The sequence below is a fragment of the Xiphias gladius genome, chromosome 4 (genome assembly GCF_016859285.1).
Source record: "Xiphias gladius isolate SHS-SW01 ecotype Sanya breed wild chromosome 4, ASM1685928v1, whole genome shotgun sequence".
NCBI classification, from domain to species: Eukaryota; Metazoa; Chordata; class Actinopteri; order Istiophoriformes; family Xiphiidae; genus Xiphias; species Xiphias gladius.
Genome location: NC_053403.1, coordinates 9,609,802 through 9,632,923, shown reverse-complemented (window position 1 = coordinate 9,632,923; position 23,122 = coordinate 9,609,802). Strand labels below are relative to the sequence as shown.

At 39.4% G+C, this 23,122-nt stretch overlaps 1 protein-coding gene across 1 annotated transcript; it reads left to right on the top strand.

Annotated features, from left to right (window-relative positions):
* Positions 1–15: 15 nt before the first annotated feature.
* On the top strand, positions 16–17,212 carry apobb.1 (apolipoprotein Bb, tandem duplicate 1). The gene is made up of 29 exons (XM_040126212.1): positions 16–110; positions 1,076–1,288; positions 1,681–1,713; positions 1,884–1,996; positions 2,092–2,237; positions 2,360–2,507; positions 2,682–2,834; positions 3,232–3,356; positions 3,452–3,537; positions 3,641–4,085; positions 4,217–4,331; positions 4,820–4,966; positions 5,059–5,270; positions 5,411–5,606; positions 5,704–5,883; positions 5,988–6,191; positions 6,316–6,483; positions 6,580–6,785; positions 7,043–7,225; positions 7,313–7,443; positions 7,554–7,764; positions 7,853–8,025; positions 8,402–8,562; positions 8,647–8,756; positions 8,848–9,221; positions 9,524–15,553; positions 15,648–15,759; positions 15,960–16,146; positions 16,238–17,212. Exons 2-29 carry the CDS (start codon positions 1,234–1,236, stop codon positions 17,210–17,212), a joined length of 11,379 nt encoding a protein of 3,792 aa, XP_039982146.1. The 5' UTR covers positions 16–110; positions 1,076–1,233.
* The last annotated feature ends 5,910 nt before the right edge of the window (positions 17,213–23,122 follow it).

Below are 23,122 nucleotides of genomic sequence, written 5' to 3'. Positions count from 1 at the left end.
ATCAAAGTTCATCATCGAACCCATTCTGAAGTTTGGTTAATGTTTTCATGGTTTTCATTTTGGTTTGTGGCCGTGGAAGCACAACAACAAGCATCTAACTCTATTACAAGGTACAGTACTATATTGTAGGTATTATAACTACAAATATTTTGACTGTAAATATTAGCCACATTGCAATTTAAAATGCTGAATGTAGCCCTGGTGTGTAGTAATGTGTTTAATAAATGTACTTGAAATTGAAATGAAATTAAATCAATGTAAAATTGACCACAACTGCACAGCTGCAGATGAGAAACAGCCTTTTGGCTAAATCTGGCACATGCACAGTGATGTTTATTAATGTGATCTGTGCGAATAACCAGTGAAAATGACCATATCAACACTAAAGGACACATTCAGTTTTTACATAAGAGAGGAAATGTTGCCTTAAGGTGTCAATTTGGTTTTTTTTTTTTTTTTTTTTTTTTTTTTGGTTAATATAATCAACGGATAAGCCGGCTGATAAGTTTATCATCTTTTTCACATCTAGAGGGACTTTGTGTTTGGAGCACGCTTTGATCACTCAGTGTTCGCTAATGAGTGTCTGCCAGTGACTTCATTCACACTGCAGCCGCTGACTTGCATTTTTACAGCAGAACTTCAAGAATATTAACCTCTGCTTGATTATGGACGTTAAAAACTTTCGGACCCAAATTTAGTTCATGTAATGCAGTGAAAATATTTTAAAGTCAGCCATACTTACTATATAAATAGCTTATTTAACCAATTGCAAGTGTAACTCTTTTATAGACAAAATGGACAACATCAACAGTAAAATCACTTCATAGATATCTGAATTGTATTAGAGGTAAGGAAGTATTATAAAACCACTAGTATCTGATAAGAATAACTTTTAATGTGCTTTAATCACTTAGAATATCTTATCCACAGTCCCACGTGCAATCAAATTTCCATAAATGCATCTTTAATGCAGTTTAAAAAAAGACATTTTGAAGATTTAATGATCAGTTTTGTGAGCCTGTGCTTTGAGATACAAGTATCCTTTCAAACCTTTTCCCTTTGTCCCTCCACACAGGAGGGTAAGGTGGACTTTGAGCATTCAGACCACTCTCTGTGCCTCCCAGTCTTCTGACAGAGCCCAGCATGGCTATAAAACCCCTCAGCTGAAGCTGAGAAATCAGTCTCGTCTGAGTACTCGCCAACCCCAAGGAAGAGAGCTTCAACGAACCCGTCATGGGGGACTCAAAGCTCTGCCTTTTGCTGCTCCTCAGTACATCTGCCTTGGCTTGTGAGTAGTTTTTAGAAAACATTGTACATATTTTAACAGTATGAGTTATTTTTTAAGTTATCCCACTGTTTTGCTTTAAAGATTTTAATCGAATATTTCCTAAATTATATTGTACATCCTTTTACAAAGCTTTAAAAATACATGTGGTCCAAAAGTCTGTCTCAGACTTCTATATTATCACATATTTTTAAAACAACAACAGAATTTTTCAAAAAGGTTAAATCTTACCCACATATGTATACAGCCATGCAATAATAATTTTATGATCTAGGACATATGGATTATCGTAGCTATGGTAAATTTAATTTAATTTTATTTACCAGACATTCAGATTGTTTTCAGTTGCATTACAATTACTAAAAACCTAAATTATCTGTCTTTTTTCTGAACAGTTGCCAAAGATGAAGATCAACCAACCTGCCTGTGTAAGTTACACTAGATTACTTGCTGTGATCAAAATTTAAACTCATTAACACGAGGTTAATTTTTGTGTTGACATCCAGTCTACACAATTACAACTATTTTATGGGAGTAAATAGATTGGTTTTACGTACAAAATCTCTTCTCACTTTTAGTCATTGATTTTCTTTTCTAGTGGCCAAAAGGTACAAGACCCTACACAAGTATGAATACCAATATGAGGCTGAATCTTTGAACGCCATCAATGGAGCCTCACCGCTCAAAAACGGACCCAAGGCTTCTTGCAAGGTTCGAGACACATCTTTCACAATCATCCTCAGCCATGTATTTTTTTGTTTTTTCTCAAAGAGTGAGAGGAACAAAACATTTACCTTGTCTCACAGGTTGAAATTGAAGTGCCTCAGACTTGTAGTTTCATCATCCGCACCAGTGGCTGTAGCCTGAGTGAGGTGGTCGACATGGATGCAGAGGGCAACCCTGTGTTCGGTCCTGCACCCAGCTCTGACGCCTTTGCTGCTGAAATGGAGAAGTATGTTACTTCATGAAAAACTCTGCTGTCAAGTATTATCTACTTTGAAATTTCATCAGATCTGGTATTTTTGCAGGTCTTGTACAAATAATCAAATTTAAATATCCCACATTTTCTTTTAGATATCCTCTGAAGGTTGCAGTTGACGGTGTGTACGATGTGAAACTGTATCCTGAGGATGGGGAGACAACTACCATCCTGAACATCAAGAGGGGCATCATCTCTGCACTGGCTGTACCGCTGGTGGAAGAAGACAAGAACAAGAACATGGTACATTTATTTAACAAGAATTGCTCAAAAATCCCCAAATCATCATGAAAATATTTTAGCACCACTGTCAAAGTTAACCATACTTTATGGTATTTACAAAAAAATTTAAATAGCTCGCTTAGTACAGTGGACACATATTTTTTCCTTTAATCATCTTTAATATCTTCATTGTAGCCCACTATCCATGGAAAGTGCAAGACCTATTACAAGGTCAACACCAGAGAGGACATTGCAACTGACATCAGCCTGAACAGGGATCTGTCCAGATGTGACAAATTTGTCCCAATGAGAGATCACACCAGCCCCCTGGCGCTTATCTCTGGCATGGTAAGACATTTGACAAACTTGGTGTAAAGTGGCAACATTCAACTTTTAGACAAATCATCAGAGTTGATTTAAAAAAAATCACAATCTTTACAATAGCCACATTTACTGTGCTGTACTGTATAGCCAGTCTCAAGTCAAAAATCACCTGGTACAAGAGGGGTAATTTTGTGTGTTTGTGAGAGCAGCAAGTGTAGCTTGAGTAAATGAGAAAAAAAAAACTTATGATTATCTGTAATGGCACCAATGTTGAAAAAAGCAGAATGTACCACCTACAGAAAAAAATATAGTAAAAAATAAGTAATATGTTGTTGCTGTTGTAGTGCAAAAATACAAGAGCAATTAATCTCTTTCATTTCAAATAATCCATAACATCATGATATCATTATTTGTCTTTCAGCACTACCCTCTCGCTCAGCTGGTCAGAAGCTCCCAGACCTGCAACTACAAGTTTGACAATGAGAAGAAACACATGACCTCTGGGTCCTGCACTGAGAACCACATCCTCATTCCCTTCTCACACAAGTAAGTCAAACTTTATGGTGCACTCTATACCATGCTCTGTTATGTCTTACCCAAGGTTTCCACAGTACTTTTAACCGTGCGTTTCCTCTCCACAGGGGAAAATATGGAGTTACCAATGTTGGAAAACAAGAACTGACACTGGTTCAGGTTTCTCCTCACAACAACAGAGTCTTTGACCACAGTAAGCTCCTCTGTTTGATTTGTATTGTTTTGATTTACAGTAGATTGTTTTAAAATGGTCATTGAACGTAATTTACTATAACCACGTTACTTGTGTATCATAGGCAACATTTTCAAGGGTCTTCACATGGAGGCTGTTGAGGACAAGAGTGTTGTCCAGGATAAAGATGCAGGTCTGAACCTCCTGAGAGAACTGGCCAATCTGCCCGAGACCGAGGGGGAGAGGAGGGCCCACCTCTTCCACAAGCTTGTCACCATGGTCCGTGGAATGAAGGCTGAGACCCTGAGTCCCGCCATTCCTGAGGCTCTTGCCGTGTCCCGTGTCCTGACCTACCAGGTTCTGGCCCAGTGTGGAACCCCTGAGTGCAGCAGTGCCATCATGCAGATCCTCAGGACCTTAGACAGCTCTTCACTCGAGGTTGACGCCGCTGTTTTTGCTTTGGGACTCATGTCCAATCCCTCTGCTCTCCTGATCAATGACCTGCTCGAGATGGCCAAATACAAATCCAGCAAGCCTATCATGTATTCCCTAAGCAATGTTGTCAAGAGGTAAGTGAAATTAACCACACTTCATTCCACATAGAAGAATATCTGAATAATATTTTAGCTGATGTTTTTATCCTGTGTGTAAAATAAGGCACAGAGGCTTTAAGGTTAATTTTCTATTTTCTCTTCAACAGGTTTTACAAGGCTGAAGGAAAACTGATCCCTGAGATTCACTCTGTAGCTGAGTTCATGGCTGCTCAGTTGGGCGACTGTTCTGGTGACAAGGACAACACTTTCATGACACTGAGGGTAGGTGTATCACCCAATTGTTCAAAATTTAAATAAATGACAGAGTTATTTTTTTTTTCCATAATATGTTTTTCTGTTAAAGCGTTGATTCCATATGTTTGGGTATTCTTGGATATGTAAAAGTTATGCACTTCAGTCCCTCGGACACTGTTAATTCTCAATACAAAAGCAAACGGATCTTGGCCTAGTCAGCCTCAAAGACAAATTCAGACTAGATTATGTTTCATCCTTCTCTATAAAAAAAAGCAGTAAAATTGAATCCATTGTTCAGTGGTTATTCAGCCCAAATTAAGCAAAACATACATTAATGTGCATTTGTTTGATGTTTGTGTGGGTTTTTTTTAATAAATACACATACACACGTGACTGTTCTGGTGACAAGGACAACACTTTCATGACGTTGAGAGTGGGTATCCTTCCTTACTGATCAACATTTAAATGACTGCCAACACAGATAAGCAGAACATTTATGTTTCCTTTGATTCTAGGTTATTGGAAACATGGCTCCAGCTGTGGTACCTGCTAGTCCTGCACTAAGAGCCGCTGTGATACAGTGTGTGAACCAACCTGCAGCTTCCCTGGCTGTGCAGCAGGCTGCCATCCAAGTGTACAGGCTGGCTCCCGTCCCTGAGGAGGCAAGTCAAATTATTTCAATGGTTTGACAGCTTATTAGCATCATTACTTTTACATTACTGATACTGATTTTATTGATCTCTTTTTGTCCCAGGGCAGAGAGGTTCTCATGCAGGTGCTTCTGGACAGCACCAGCTCCTTGCAAAAGCGTATTGCTGCATACCTGGTACTTATGAAGGACCCCCAACCAAGTGAACTGACCCAGCTGGCTGATGCCTTGCCCAGTGAGCAGGACAAACAACTCAAGAGCTTTGTCATCTCCCATATTACCAACATTTTGTCCTCAACTGAGCCCAAGACTAAGGAGTGAGTGAAAAGAGAGTTGCAGCTTTATACTTATATATTTTTTAATTCGTTGTTTCACCTAATATCCTAAGTGTTAAGTAGGTGTCCTGATTTGATCACGATCTGTGGTTTAACTGTAACATTTTTTTGCTTTCCCACAGCCTGAGACAGAAGATTCGTGATGCCCTGCAGGATAATGAGATTGGGCCCCTTATGGACCCCGCCAAGTTCTCTCGTAACTACAAGATCGGATCTGTGGAGGGCAACATGATCTTTGAGGGTACCAGCTATTTGCCCAAGGAGGTCATGCTTGAAATGACTCTGAAGGCATTTGGCTATGAAATTGACATGATGGAGGTAAACATTTTGAGCAATTTATTCAAATTGTGCCATGAAAACTATTAAGATGTTTTATGTTGTGTTGGTAAGTAGTATAAAATTGTTACCTTTACAGATTGGTATGGAGGGCAAAGGATTTGAGCCAACTGTTGATGCCCTGTTTGGAGAGAATGGATTCTTCCCTGACACAGCCCTGAGGACAATGTACTTTGTCTCTGACAACATGCCATTTAGAGTCAATGAGATCCTGCAGAACATGCTGCCTGCTCTGAAGAGAGACAGGATGAAGAGACAGGTATTCAGAGAGATCTGTTTTGTATATATTGAATGTATCAAATATCTGGATTTTTAAAAACTGTGATGAATTTAGTAATACAATATGGAAATTTACATGTATAGGCCTCCCAGAACCTGATGAGGGAGATTGGACGTAACCTTAATAAACTGGTGAGGGAACTGAAGACCGCACAGTCTCCTGAGGCAATGGTTTATCTGAGACTTCTGGGAAATGAGCTGGGATATCTGAGGACCAATGAAATGGAGGAAATGGCCTACTCTGCAGCCATGATGATTGACAGCATGTTCAAGATGTTCCCCAGTGATGTAAGGAAAAGTTATCAAAACCTATTTTTTAATGAGCATAGCTGACAATTAAACAATGCATTATTTTAGAAATTCCTTCTTTATGATTTAAATGCCTTATGTGTATTTTTTTTTCTTCCGACAGCTAATGAAGGCTTTGATGACTAAGGCTGACAACACAATATTTGCCCACTATATCTTCATGGACAATGAATTCTTCCTGCCTACTGTAACTGGTGTGCCTCTGAGGATTGCACTGTCTGGTACTTTCACCCCTGGTATCAAGGGTGGACTTAAGATTGCTCGTGACATGGTATTTATCCATAAATGTGTTTAAATGCCACCTATAATTTTTCTATTACATAGCATCAATACAACATTTCAAGTTTTCTCCTATGTTTCCACACAGAGCCAAGTTACGTTCATGCCCTCCGCTGGCATTGAGTTTGTAACTCAAGTTGGCTCCCACATCCCTGAATATGTCAACTCTGGATTAGAGATGCACACCAACATTTTCCACGAGAGTGGGCTCAGTGCTAAGATCTCCATGGGACGTGACAAAGTCAAGCTGACCATTCCTGCTCCAAGGAGCCCTACTAAGCTCATCAAAATGACGTACGTCTAAGTAGAACTTTCCGATACTATTAAAGCAGAAGCTTCTTTGCACCAATGGTTGTAATGCAGCTGTTAACTTAGCTAACCTGAAGTACTAAGTGGAAAATGGTATTTGACAAGGGAACACTGAAGATACAGTCGCCTTGTTTGTGTGTAGCTTAAGTGCAACAGTTCTTGTCTGTGTAATCAACTTATTACATTTAAATGAAAGAAAACAGCTAAAGTCAGATTTCATCTTTGCTACATTTAAAATTTAGAAATACACTGGTGGCACTGACTGGATCAGAGGTGAAGACCCTCCCCCCTGTTGTGATGGACAAGGTTGATGTTAATGAGTGCACTCCCGTCTTCGCTGGAATGAAATATTGCACAGCTCTGCAATACATTGATGCTTTCTCTCAAGAGACAGCCCCCTACTTTCCCTTCACTGGAGACAGCAAGTGAGCAAAATTTTTCTAAACCAACAGCAAATAATAGTCTCTCAAATTAAATAATTTAACTAAGAAATATCAATTTAACCTTAATAGATTTGCAGTGGAGCTCAACCCTACTGGTGATGTCACTGAGTACACAGCCACTGTTGCCTACGAGCTCCTCAGAGAGGGAGAAGAGGGCCGGCAGAAAGTTGACTCTGTGAAGTTCATTCTGAGGGCTGAAGGTAGCGTACAATGCCGAAAAATCTTTCCATCTCATTGCTAGCAGAATTTGGAAAAGTTCTGAAGTTTAGTGGAGTTGTGTAATATTAATCTATTGGTTGGCCAACAACAGGTGCAGAGCCCACTGAAGCCAGAGCAATCATGAAATATAACAGAAGGAAGAATACCATCACAGCTGACATCCAGATCCCTGACTACGATGTGGAGGCTGGATTCAGGCTGGGTGTTGTTGGTGGAAACACCAAAGGCAAAGGAACTCACTCAGTCTCTCTTGACTTTATAAACAAAAACATCCCTCAGCTCTCTCTGGTTGGCCGTGCCAAGTAAGAAATCACCCATAAATCCTCATGGAAAAACATTAACGTCACCCTCATCATTAAGATTATACTGACTAACTGGTACATCTTTCAGTCTGAAGGCCATGAAGGAAGGTATGCTCCAAGTCCAGCTTCTTGTCCCCTCAATCAATACTGAGGCCACTGTCACAGCTAACATGAAGCGTGATGAAGAATTGGAATTGGAGCTTAAGAGTGAAATCAAGTTCATGGACGCCACCTCTGAGCAGGAAATTGCAATGAAATATGGTAACGTATTTTCCAGTTGCCCTTTTTTTCAGAATAATACATAACACTTCATTAAATAGTTACTTAACTTTTAGACAGATGCATACAAATCTGGATCAATTCCTAAACGTAGCAACTTGTTACACTGTAAGAAATAGTGGTTAAAATCTGGGACCCAAATATGTGGCCCTAAACCAATAACAGCATTGTTAGCCATTTAAAGGTGACTCTGTTTGTGGACGACATTCATGAGACAGAATAAAGATTTCAAAGATTTCTGTCATCAGTCATCAAAACCAACACCTTTTATCTGCAAACCTGCCGTTTTGCTTGAGAGGAAATGTGAAATGTTACTTTGTTTAGAGTACGTAAATTTGATTTATCTCTAATGTTGCAGATCCCAGCAAGATTGAGGTTGAGTTCAAGTCTGATTTGAACACTGAGACCACCATCTTGCCAAATGCTGATGTGTTTGAGAAGTATTGCAACCAACTTCTTGACACGCAAGTGGGGCAGACCGACATGAAAGTTCGTCACATCTTGAAGAAGTTTATGGTGGTATGAGTCTTGGATTTAACAGTCATTCATGTTTTTTTGTTAAAAAATGCTAACCATGCATAAAACACTACTTATCTTTTTTAGGCAGCAAACAAATACATGGAAAAATATGGTGCTGATATCCCTTACATTCAGAACTTCAGAGTACCTGATATACCTGAGATTTCCCTGCCAGAGACACTGTTCCTGAATACGTAAGTGTGATAAACTCCGTGGTAAATGTTAAAATTATCAGATTTTTTTCCCCCAAAATATTAATGCATTATACTTTTGTCTTTTTAACAGTAAGGCAAAAGCTGTTTACCACTTCAACAATGAGCGCTTCACCATTGTTATCCCTCTCCCTCTTGGAGGAAAATCAACGGAGGAGCTTAACTTCCCGCTAGCTTTGACCACACCTAGCGTGTCTCTACCACAGTTTGGATTGGAAATCGTCTCCATGGAGATTCCCATCCCAGAGTTTGTTGTCCCTGAGAGCCTTACCCTGTCTATTCCTCTATTTGGCAAAGCTGAGGTATCAACTCTGATGAGAAACAACCTGTATGACATGGAGGCCTCAATGGCTGCTGGCAAAGATGTTGTGGAACCATCAAGCTACTCAGCTAAGTTTGATGTGAAAGGAACTTCTCCACTTGACATCCTCTCAATAAAAATGGAAGGTATTTGAGAGAAAATATTATTAATGAATTTTTTACAGCCTTAATCCGTCCTTACATCCACATTATCCTTAATTCGCATTTAAAAGTATCTGTTGTTGACTCTTGGTGGAACAGTTTTCGGTCAAGGTTTTTTCTACTCACACTGATGTAAAACAATGTGATTTAATTTCGGTAATCTCTACATTGATCTCTGATAAAACTACACTAGTACTACATAAATCAATCTCTGTACAAATTAATCTCAAACGTTTGTCAAAAAGTAATCACACTATGCGTCTTTTCTTCTTTTGTCCTTTATTTAGGCTCAGGAATGTTGGCCACCACTGACTCTATTAGGGCCCGTTTGAAAAGCTCTTTGTCCCATAAATTCATTGAAGCCAGTGTGAGTATCATCGAGGATGCAACCATTACCGACAAACTCAATTTGAGATCAAGCAGCAAGATTGAAGCCACAAGTCCATTTGGTCTCAATTTTGCACTAGAGCACACAGGTATGGCTGGAATCAACACTGAAGAAATATCTGCTGATAGCCACTTTGAGGGAATGTTCAAGGTTGGACCCATGTACAGTGGAACCATTTCAACACAGTCATTTACCATCTTCCCATTCAGGCCAGAAGCAAAGATTGATTCTATGGTTCAGGTTGACTCCACAATTGTTAAGGCACAGAACACAATTGCAGCGTCCCTTGGTAATGGGGAATTCTCTGTTGTGTCTAACACCAATGCCTTTGAAGACCTCTTGACCCATGTTGTTGAGCTTTCCTTCAAAGACCACAAGCTGTCAATGAAATGTGAGGCAAATGCACTTGCTCTTGGCATGAAGATCCGCAACCAGGCTGAAGCCTCTGCTGGTGCCGGTGAAGTTGTCATGAGGATGGAGACAAATGCAGACCACTCTAAAAACCGTATTTACTCTCTGCTGATTGGGTCTCTTGATGTCAATGGTCTGGCTGTAAACAGCGATGCCACTGTGAAGCTTCTTGAGAATGAGGCTACTCACAAGGCTATTCTGAGGATGAACAAGGGCGGTGTGACCATAAGTGGAACAACCACCCTGCTGAGCCCCCTGTCCCTAGAAAACTCCTTCAGTGCTGGGATTGATGCTTCAAGAGCTACTTTAGCCATTACCAATAAAGCCTCAATGAGTGATATCAAAGTTGACAATGCCAACACACTGATCATTACTCTTTCTAGCCTCAACTTCAACTCAAAGGCTGAAGCCGCAGCAAGTGAATATGCCTCTTACGCTCATGATATCACCATCGACCTGAAACCCTACACTGCTTCTGCAAATGTTAATAACAACCTGAAACTTCTGGCAGCCAACTTCATTAACGAGGCTCAGCTGCAGGCAGAGCTTTACAAGATGGACCTGACTGGAAGCCTGAAGGCCATCTACGGTGACGAAGAGATCAAACATACCTATCAGGCAAATTATGCTGATATGACTGCTAACGCAAAATGCAGCACCACTGGAAAACTCTTTGGAACTCACATGAACCAAAACACTGAGATTGAAGTTGTTGGTCTTGCTGCCAAGATAACCAACGATGCCCGTTTCAACTCACAGCCAATGCGCTTTGATCACACCATCCGCTGCAGCATTGTTCCTTTTGATTTCAACCTTGATGCCATCTTCAATGCTGATGGAGACATCATCATGTATGGAAAGCACAGTGCCCAGCTCTATGGCAAATTCCTCCTTAAAGCACAACCCCTGGCTTTTGGTAGCTCACATGAATGCAGAGCATCAGTAACCCAGCAGCTAGATAACGGTTTTTCTCTTGAGACCATATTTGACAACAAGATGGACACTGTAATGTCACTCCAAGAGCAGAGGACCAGTTTTAGACTGAAGTCTAAAATGAATGAGCATATCTTCAATCAGGACATGAGTGTTTACAATACTCCTGAGAAAACTGGAATTGAGGTTTCTGGCACCATCCTCACAAACATCTTCAAAACAGACTCCACAAACAACCAGGAATTCACAATCTCGGGCTTCCTCAAGTATGACAAGAACACAGACAGTCATATAATTCAGATCCCTCTAATTGAAAATCTGCCTGCCTTCTTGGAAAGTATCAAGGGCTTTGTTGTGCGTTTTGCAGAGGCACTGCAAGACTACATCAACAATGAGGAAATAAGGGCTACTCTTGAGGCTCTTCCCCAGCATTTAAATTACTTTGTTTCTCAACTGAATATAGAAGGCAAGGTAAATCGACTGAAGCAGTATTTCAGTGATTTTACCCAAGAATATGCCATCTCAATGGAAGATGTGGATGCCTCTTTGAGAAACCTGAAGGTTACTGTTGAAAAACTGCTGTCTGATCTCACTGTTTACATCCAACACTTTTCTTATATGATGAAGGAGATTATTGTAAGTGGCACCCTCCCTGAAACACTCATTCGGAATATCCAGAAACAGCTGAACGCCTTTAATGAGGAGTATGACATCAAGGCTATGGTTGTGTATGTGATTGATACCATAAGAGAGATGGTCCAGCAGATTGATTTGGAAAAACTGAAAGGAAGCAGCATTGCATTCCTGCATGATATAGATGCCAAGTATGAAATCAAGGCTAAACTACAAACAATCATGAGAGATATGAAACAAATAATTGAGACCTTTGACATGCAGAAATGTGCTGCTGAGCTGAAGAGGTACATTTCATCTATTAACTTCAAAGCTCACATTGAGGAACTAGTTAGTCAGATTCCCACAGAGATTCTCAGTGAAATAACAGATTATATTAGGGAAATGATTCAGGACCTTGACATCCTAGGTAAAATCAACGCATTCTATGCCAAGATGAGAGAATTTATTGTTACATTTGAGGCTGACAAAAAGGTTCAGGCTGTCTTGGAAAAGGCTTTGGAGCTCATCAAGCAGTTCAGAATTGAGGAAACCATCAGGGCTATGGTCAAGATGGTGAAGGATGCAGAAATACCCACCAAATCCATGCAAGTCTTCCAGGGTGTTATCAACTACTTGAAAGTAACTGGGGTTAAGGATGTGATTCCACAATTGAATGCGTATCTAGGTTTTATAGAGCAGAAACTGAAGTCATTTGATTATAATGACTTTGTGATTTATGCCAATCAAATTATTGCTGAGTACACAGTTTACCTGAATGATCTGATCAGGACTCTTGAAATCCCCCAGAAACTTGAGGCAACAAGAGATTTTGCAAATTTTGTCATATCCTCTGTTAGAGGTCATTTGGAGCAACTGAGAGAAATTCAAATTTCTGAATTTATGAAAACTGTTAAGGATGTCATGGACCAGGTTGTGCATAATAATCTGAAGAGATTTTCTGATTTTATAAAGCAGGAAATTTCAAACCTGGATGTCAGGGCTGAAATAAGCACTTATCTGCAGTTGGCAAGTAAGTGTTATATTGACTTCCTTACCTTTGCCAATGATATGTTAATCAATATGGTTGAGATCATGAAGAAGGTGGCACCTGAACAAAAGATTGTCAGTGAGCTATTGCAGATCATCAACGGGCTCATTACAGAAATGAAGAAAGCCAAGTTGAAAATACCATCCTTCACCATTCCTCTCACTGATCTTGTTTTGCCTTCTATGACATTGAGCATGGACAATCTTCACCAGTTTGAAATCCCAACACAACTAGACATCCCAGAGTTCACTGTTTTTGGGTTCCATACTGTGCAAGCAACTACCATCTCAACTAATGACATGAAACAGAAAATCATTGAATTGATTGATTTCATTCTCAACTTTGAGATGAAGATGTTTGATATGGGTTCTTTGATTGGAGACCTGAGTATGAACTACCTTCCTGTCCTGCCTGAGTTTTCACTTCCTGTGATTAGTGTACCTGAGTTCTCCTTTCCCACTCTGCCTCATGTTCCAGCAGAGAAACTTGTTAAGACTCTTCAACTCCCAGCATTTAACCTGCCAGTCATTCCTAGTGAGATCACAATTCCAGGCTTCGGTAAACTGAGTTATGAGATAAAAGTCAACACCCCCATCTACTCTATTAGGAATGCTGCTGAAGTCCAATCCTCTCTTGACATAGATGATTCTCCTCAGCTGACAGCTTTTTTGACTTCCCAAGGGGCATCACTCAGCTTTGAAATCCTTAACTTCAACCTGGATTCCACTACTCGGATTGCTGTTCCCAAGGGCCATCATCTGATTGCAGCTGAGACCCTTAAGTTCACTCATGATTTTCTCAAAGTGGACCACCATGCATCTGTGACATTTTCGGACTTCTCAGCCCAGGCCTCAGCCAAGACCACAATAAAAGCCACCACAGCACCTTACAATGCTGAGCTCATAAATGAAGCTTTCTTAGCCACCATGGGTGGTTTATCTGCCACTACTGACACTTCCTATAAACATGTGCTCAGCCTCCCTATCATGGACCTCACTGGGGAGACATCCGTGACACAAAAATGTGTGGTCCGTCAGGAAGGCACATCTATTACAATAACTGTTGGAAACCAGGGTACTACCACCTTCAACTCTCATGACAGTACCCACAAGAGTGACCTGCAAGTCACAGTCAATCCAAGTACATTCAAGTTGACATGCATTAGTGACACAGATACATTCCTTTTGAAGATGAGACAGACCCTGAGTGCTGACTTTGTCATCTTCAGCTATTTCAAGTTTGATGTTCGTTCTGAAGCAGAAGGCCCCACAATCAAAAACAGCCTTTTAGTGGGATCAGTAAATGCTAATCTGCATGACAGGAAGCTTGAACTGAAGGCCACCCAGAGCACAGATCTAACTGGTATTGTCAATGGAGCCTTATACAATGTGATCGATGTTGTTGTCCGTCCAAGTGAGATTTTGTTAAACTTTCAGAATAAAGGAAACACTAAGGTCAATTTCAAGGATGCTCTTACTGCCAAAATTGATCTACAGAATGATTACTCTGCAACCTTCAGGCCTGACAAACAACATATGAACACTGTGGCTCTGGCCCGTCTTAATCAGTACAAACTGTTCATGAACTTCACTGTAGAGAACAACGAAAAGGAGGCTGCCATACTTACTGCTGTAAAAGGGGAAGCAGACCTTGATTTCCTGACTAGGCCCATCAGCATTCCTGAGCTCGATCTGCCTTTTGTTGACTTCCATACTCCAGCCATCAGTGATCTGAACTTGTATGAGCAGACTGGATTGAAGAACATTTTGACTACCACTGAGCAGACTGTTGACGTAGATGCTAAGATTGTTTACCAGAAAAGCCAGACTGCCTCGCTTATCGATATGATGGGTCCGATCCAGATTCCCTCTGTGGGTAACCTGATCACAGAACTAACCTTCAAGTCTGCCATTATCAATCTGAATGTCAATGCTGGACTGTATACCGAGGATGATCTTGTGTTCCGTCTGGGAGCTACCACAGCCTCTGTGTTTGAGAGTCTAAAAGCTAAACTCGATGGTACCACTAGTCTGACCACCAAGAGAGGAATCAAGTTGGCCAGTTCCCTCTCCCTTGAAAACCGTCACATTGAAGGCACTCATGATAGCACCATCAGTATGAGTACTGAAACTTTTGAGCCTGTAGTCTCTGTGGCTACTATTGCAAAGATTGCCCTGCCAATACTCAGTCTGGAAGCAAACCAAAATCTGGGTGCAGACATCAAAACCAAAGCAAATGCTGTCTCCACCTTGAGAATGAAGGCTGATTTCAACATCCCTGTGATCAATTGTGTTGGAAAAGTCCAGGCTGACCACAGTCTGAAGCTGGAGGGAACCTTTGAGTATATTTCCATGGAGTCATCCACCAGAGCAAACATGGATGGCACAGTGCTTGAGGACTATCTAGTTTTGGGAGTCCTTGATAATGAAGTTAATATGTACCTGAATAATGATGGCCTACGCTCCACCTCCAAGATTATTGCTGATGCCAAGCTTAACCATGGTACCAACAAAATCATTGGCATGGATGTAAATGAGAATCTTGCTGTTGGTGCCTCCCTGAGCCGTGTGTATGCAGTACTGAAGTATACCGGCAACAATGAGGCAAACCTGTTCAATTTCAACACCAATGGGGCGCATATTGCTCAGGCAACCATTGACTTTGCACCAATGTCTTCTTTGACTGCTGATATTGAGATTGATATCTCTCAGCCAAGCAGCCTGGGTGAATTTACCATCTTCGAAAAAACTGTTGCTGAAGTGACAGCGGCGAAGCAGAAGATCTCTACCAATGCCAAGTTTGTGAGCCCATTATACACCACAAACCTTGCAAGTGAAGCTGAGGGCAACGCTCCCGTCTTCAAAGTCAACTCTAAGTCCTCTGCCACTTCTGTGATTGTCTTCTTGGAATATGACATGGACTGTAAGTTTTTTTTACAATACAATAAATTACAGTTTTGCATTTTAAATAAGAAGCATCGTTATAAAGTTGAACTAAAATTGATGTGCTTCAACAGCTTCCATTACCATAGTCTTTGAACATGCTGGCCTAAGCCTGACTGGGAAGGGTGTTTTCTCCCATACCGATCTGACCATGGACATTCAACACGTCCTTTCCCATACAGTGAGGTAAAACCTTAGACAAGCATTGTGTGTAAAATGTTTTTGGATCATACCATTGCAATTTGACTAGTTCTTCCAGGTCAAACACATTTTTAGTCATATTCTAAGAAAAGACACCATATGATGAAAGATATTCACAATTATTTTTGGGCAAAGTTGCCTTCTTTCCTACAGAAAAAGTGACACATTCCTGCCTGTCTCTACAGTGACTCCCGTCTCACACTGAATGTGGACATAACCAGCCCTGCCTTCACCGATGTGAACTTGCGTTATGCTGTCCGCAAAGATGGAATTAGTGCTACAATTTCTATTCCCTCTACTGGCTTCCTGGGTCTTCAGCTCCATTGCAGGGTCCCATTGCAGATGAATGCCAGGCTTTATGGTCGCTATGCTGTGAGGATCTCATATTATTGTTATATTTGCACAATTACAATGATCAAGAATTTTTACATCTAATTTTCATGTTTTTTTTTCTGTTAAACAGTCTGATCCTGGGAAGGATATTGATATTTTCACCATCAGAGCTTCTGCCAAGGATGCTGATAAAATGAATCTTAAGATGTTCATCAACATGGATGCCCCAGACATTGGGCTCAGCAGACTGCAGGAAAAAGTTCCTGCCATCACCTCTTGTTTGTCTAGCTTTGCTGAGAAATACCAGCTGTTCAGACATGCTGCTCAGTTGGAGAATATTATTATTTACTATACTGAGGAGGCCCACAACATTGCAAACAACCATGCCCCACATATGAACCAAGTGTCTATCCTCTTTAGAAACACTGTTGTTCAGTACCAGAAAACTGTACAGGTTTTCTTGGATGAAGCCATTAAAGTCCTGAGAGAGACCCAGGTCAAATTGCCTGGCTCTGACAAGATGACCACTCTCATTGAGGTGCTCAATAGGCTGACCACCAGCATTAATACTATGCTACAGAAGGCAATGCACCTGGTGACTCTTAATGTAAAATATGCTTTCAATGTAATGCTTGGCATGGCCAGTAAAATTCAGGTTACAATGCCCACTGGGGATGTCATGGATGGAGCCAAAATCATTGAACAGATAAGGGACAGAATGAAGACTATGTCTAATCCTGTTGTGGATCTTTTGAAGGACCTAGAGAGTCTAGATATGTTCCTGGAGAAACTGGGTGACACCCTAAAATTCATTGTTGACAAAGCTCAGGACTTTGTTGACAACACCCTAAAGTCTGATGTCCTAGATGCCATTGCTGTCTACATTAATGCTTTATATGATAAACACGTAAGCTTGATGAAAACAATCACCAAGTACGCAAACACAACCGAGTCTATAAATAGCATGATTAATGACATTCTGGATATTTTCAGATCCATAGCGAATCAGTTTAAATACAGCGTTACTGACTATCTGCACCAGGCTCCTGCTCAGTACAGGTCTTATGTAAAAGTTAAGGGTGCAAAGCTTGAGATTAATCTGTGATTCCACCTTCACTTTTAAACTATCTGAACGTAAAGGTTTAAGTGTTCAAAACATGTTCAACTTTGTTTAAAAAGTAAATAGAAAAAAAAAACTCTCGATGGACAAAAAATACCTTGTTCAGTTTTATTTAAAAATAGCTGAAAAAATAATGAATGAGCCTATAATAATGGTATTGCATTTAACAGCAGCACGTATAACAAACTGCTTACCATTTGTCTTGCAAGTCTAATTTTTCTGTGTTTGTGTTTGATGATGGTGTGAAATAAAGTCTGTTTACTGAATAGCATTGTCCTTTACTTTCCTCAGGAACAATATTTTATGCATCTCTGCATGGAGAATATATTTATGCAACCAATTACAGATTTTTTATATCTATAAACCACAATCTATGAATGTATGAGCAGTTACTCCAAGTTAAACATTTTTAGCCGGTTGCACTATGTTGGAATGAAAAGCCAATGTTTCATTCTATGCAAGTAAAATGATAATGCAACTAAAATGAAGTGGATGCCAAACTGTATGTTATAACCCAGACAAGATATATGTATATTGATTCACATATATCTATCTATATATATGTCTCAAAAAAAAGGTTTATTGTTTAAAAATAAAGTTCAAATCTATCCGAACATTGTTAAATCTGTAGCAGTATCTCCCTGTGACATTGGTGTCTTTGATAAGCAAACAAAAGCCCAGTATCCAGCTGAGCAGACGATATCAGGTTAGCTGTATGCTGTCACCTCATCACTGACTAAGGTTTCTGTCTGTGAGTTCAAATTTCTGTGATTGCAAAGTGATATACAAGACTGGTGAGTGAAGTGAATGAAGGAGAGACATTGTATATATATCACTACATCTGGGAAGTACTGAAACTGAAATAATGTGAAACAAACCACTGACTCTTATGTTTCAGCTTTTATTATTTCAGCCCTTATGGTATTAACACAGTTTTATAATGCTAAGCAGAATATACTTTATATTTATGTTGAGATGCTGTGTTGTTAAATGTATATCTAAGATATTTGTTAACATGCACTGTATATTTCAACTAATTTGAGTTACTCCTTTTGAATGATGTCAATGTGTTGTCGATAAAAATGAAATTTAAAGGCTAAAAGTATAGTTATAGGGTCCCCAATAAAAAAAGCAGGGTATGACCACTTTGCCTGAAACTCTATAGTTGCACACTTGCTGTCCGGGGTATCAGATACACAAACAAGCCTGCAGACGAACAAATATAATGTCATCTAGCAACCAGAAGGGGTCACTGGAATATCTTTTTTGTAAACTATAATGCTACTGCTACATGACTGTTATTTTTCAGAGTGGACATGTTGGTGAATCAGTCAGTGCCAAAAATAGACAGGAAATTTTGTGTTTCTGAGGGGGCTGGGTTGATTACTATGCCTAATGTGGCTGCCTTTGATATGGTCCTTTATTTTTATAAAAACACCACCCAATGTTTCTCATTCATTTTCATGGTAGCATGTAATTCTGTAAAACTCTGAACTGGGCTATGGCAAAAATTATATTATGTACACTGATTATTAGCAGATTTGGTTCTGTATACTGATTTTCCCAGCTACTTTCAAGTCAACAACTGGTGAAAAGATGTATTCCAGATGAATTTAAGACACAAATGGGTAATTTATAAATATGAGCTTGATACTAATATTTGAACCTAATTGCACCTCCTGTACATACATCTAATGGTCTAGTTGGTTTTTGCTGAACTATGTAATTCCATGAGCTTCTGTTGGCTGAAGCTGGCAGCAAGTTTTCAATTCCTTCAACATTGTCCAAATAAATATGAAAAAAGACTAGGCAAGCCTAGCTCAGCTGGACCCCTGACTGAACCTGTGAGGCACATTGTCTGAAGCTGAAACCTTTGATCCATGATTGTCTTTCCTTAACAGTACTGGAACATGTTATCAAGTAGTTGCTGAAGATACTAAAAGATACCAGTGAGTGAGATGTAGGGCACTGTTTTCAGGACGCTGCCCTCTGCACTTAAAAGAGTACAGAGTAATAAAATGTGCCTTGGAGTACAGTTTTCACTTACAGTTTCCACTAATGCAGACAGTTTCAAGCTCTTTTCGGCTCAGAAATATTTTTGAACAAACAATGTGATATTACTGAAGTTACACAGCAAGTGCAAGCTCTTCTTATGAAATGGTATGCAATAAAATAAACACCTAGTAAACAACAGTTAGCCCCAGCATGCACGATGAATTCTGGCAGCTCAACCCTGAAAGCTAAACCAGCTAATATTAGCTTATAATTAATTATGTAATATAGAATTGCTGTTTCCCAACAGACAGACACACACTTATGCCAGGTCTTGTGTACAACATGCCTGCAGAGTATATACACAGCCATTACCTTACTCATAACTACCTGTCTCAGCACAGTACTTAACAGATACAATTATTTATCACCTGACTGGGATCAATAAATAAGGTTATTTATCAACATATCTACCTGAGTAGGGTTGGCCAAACTTTTGCATACAACTGTATGCATAAGCAAAAACTCTAAGCAGAAGCACTTTTGCCAGCCATTTATATTTTGATATATTACCTGTCACATGTCCCATGTTCCAAGCTAACAATGAAATTTTAGAACAATGTTCCAATGATAAACAGAGCCACAGAAGCAATGTAGCTTTTACAACTTCATGAAATCAATGTTGGTAACGGGAAATACACAGTCTCCCCTTTGTAAGTTATCTAGCTACCTAAATCATTTAAACTACCTTGGTTTACTTTGTCTAACATTAGCTAACATTAAAAATTATAATCTATCTTCAACAACAAACTGCCAGAAAGGTCACCCAACCACACCTCAAGGAAAAAGAACAACAAAACAAGCACCCCTGCCAAGACAAGGACATACCCCACTCAGGGACAATCGCTTAACCTTAACAAGAGTCTATATATGTTGCCTCCCTCCTTTAGCTCATTTAAAAAAAAAAATGACTCCCGCTTTTTGCTGTCTGTATCCCGTAAGTGAAATTCCTCATGTAATACTTGATTCAATTATCCCACACTGTTTCTGTTTAAATTTGATTGGATTGGTAATAATCATGGTCTCTTTTTGCACAGATTAAATCAAACATACACTGTACAAAAGCATCGACCGACAAACCCCCCCAAAAATAAAATCGCTCTGCATTGCAAACTTGGAGTCTTGCTTTCATCTGGGTCATCCATGAGTCTCTCGAACACTTCACCACACATTAGCTTTATGACCTATCAGACAATGAGACATGGGTTTTAAACTTTATCACATCACACATACTAATGTGGTTTGTAAGTAAAGAGAGAGTAAATTGTTCATGAATTCAGGTCTTTGTGGATCTGAAAGGATCCTACATGAGGCACAGATTGGGGCTGACATTTAGCCATTTTTGAAATAATGTTGTCAGTATAGCATCAGTGTAAACATATTATACGGATATCCATAAAGTTTCCAATTGAACATCAAGTGATGAGTGTGAAAACACTCATTGGTAAGATGCTTGTAGAGACTTTAGCTAGTGTAGTATATTAGATGGTGTTGATGAATTGAAGAGGATGAAGGAGACGCCGCTGACACCGTCTTGATTGCATATAAAGGTTTATTACAAAGAAGCACAGCGTCAAGTCAAGCATCTGCAGATCTGCTTGCGAGAGGGTGTGAAGCCTATGATCCACTCTGAAAATCAGCCTTGACCACCGACTCTTAAATAAGGCAGTTGTTTTCCTAAAAACTGTCACTAACATATGGTTTCAGTCACAAAGCATTAACTTCCTTTTCCAAACTGTGAGGCGCCCTATGAGGACCTTTGACCTAGGGCCTCTATTTAAACACAGCTTTATATATGTAAACATACACCTCACTAGCATGACACAACACACAAGCCATATTCCTTTTTTTGTTAGCATGTGTATCTCATGACCTAGTCAAGTTAAATTAACTAAAAAGTTTGAAAAACCAAGAACCTACTTTGACTCCTGCTCAACAGCATACAGATGGGAGATGCCGGGCGAGTTAGCTACTAAGCTAGCTACCTCGCTAAAAGCAATACTGAGCACTACCGTCGCAGTGGCTAGCAATACGGCACTTTTTGCTAATGTTACAGCTCAGCATTTTCCTTTCAAAACCGGGCAAAAAAGTTGTCTGAGCCTTTTATAGTGCTAGCTAAAAGAAAGCTGAGACACTAATTGCTCTCTAAACTAGTTAAAGTTTGTGTGTGTTTTTTTCTGGTTATTTTATGTAGCTTTCTCTAAGTTATTGTGTGGTTGTTATAGAAAATGCTGTGTTAATTGACACCAGATAGAAAAGTTTATAATTCCTCAATATTAAGTTTCACATGGAACATGAGCACATCTCTAAAAAACTACACTCAGTGGCCATATTATTAGGTACATCTAGCTAAACCTAATCCAATCTAAACAACCTGAATTAAATACTACTAACACGGAGCTAAAAGTCGATCAACAGAAAAAAAATCAGCAACTTTTGATAATTGGTCGATTGTTTTAGTAATTTTTCAAGCAAAACTGCCGTGTGTCTGCTCCAGCTTCACAAGTATGAGCGTTAGGGGCATTTCTTCAACATATCTGTCGGTAAACTGGATATCTAAGGCATGTGAATTTGTTGGTGAAATCAAACAAGCAATGTGAATTCAGCACCTTGGGCTGCGGAAAATTCTTACTGGCATTTTTCACCATTTTCTGATATTTTTTAGACAAGTTAATCGATTAATCAAGAAAATAATCAGTAGATGCATTGATAATGAGAATAATTGTTAGCTGCAGCCTTATCGTGTAACATTCAGCAGTTGTATGTTCTTGAATTGTACTGTATAGCATTACACTTAGAGGTGTTTCTAATATTTTTCCTACACCATTTATATCAAAGAAAAATTATATCGATAAAACACTTTTGACACAAAGTGAACACTACAACCTTCATGAATGCAGGATTTATCGCAGGACTTTTGTATTCAATTGCATTAGTTTTAAATAGGTGCACTTCAGAAACTGACAACTGTATAAAAGCCTAGAGTTTCATGAAGCTTATAGTGTCCACTTAGGAAATTTTGGTCTAGAATATTCCTCATGTATAGAAACTTGAAACACATTTCCTATTAAATCAGCAACACTGAATTGTAACTTTCTGTTTCGCTCAACAGCTGTAGTTTGATTTGTCTATAATTTTTGTTTTATACAGTAAATCTTTATTCATTTGTTTATTTATTGATGCTTTTCAATCAATTTAAGTTATTTCTATCTGGTACTTTGAAAATATGACCAACGGTTTTCATCTCTTCTCTTTGTGCCATTCTCTGTATTTCAGTCAAAGCATCTTATCTCTGATTTGTACCACATCCAGTGATTATGACACTGACTGCATCAACAACACTGTATCACTACAGTTATAGACGTGAGTTGAATTTGCTGAGAGCTCTAAAAGCAATGACGGGTCTGGCTCCAACTAATCCTGGAAAAGTCCAAAGCAGTCCAAATAAAGATTACAAGCAAGACACAATCAGGCCTCATTGCCTCTGGGATGCCTTCCATGTTAAATTAGATAAATCAAGTTTAATTTTAAACATTCAATCCCTAAACTCGCTCTTATTGGGGCTAATTTATGTAAAAGTTCTTTTATTAAATACTTCCAATTAAATAATCCCACTTTTTGCTGACTTTGCTTACTTTTTTAACATTTGCATTTATTTTTGCTTGTGTCTTCTGTTTTTGTTTACTGTCTTTTTTATGTGTGTCATTATCATTTTTTCCCCTTTTTATCTTCTGTGCACCTGAACGAGATTTATAACTCAGAGGAACTACATCCACAGAGGTTTGGAGGACCACTGTAGCCAGACAATGACATGTTGTGTAACCTGTTGAACTATATTGATTT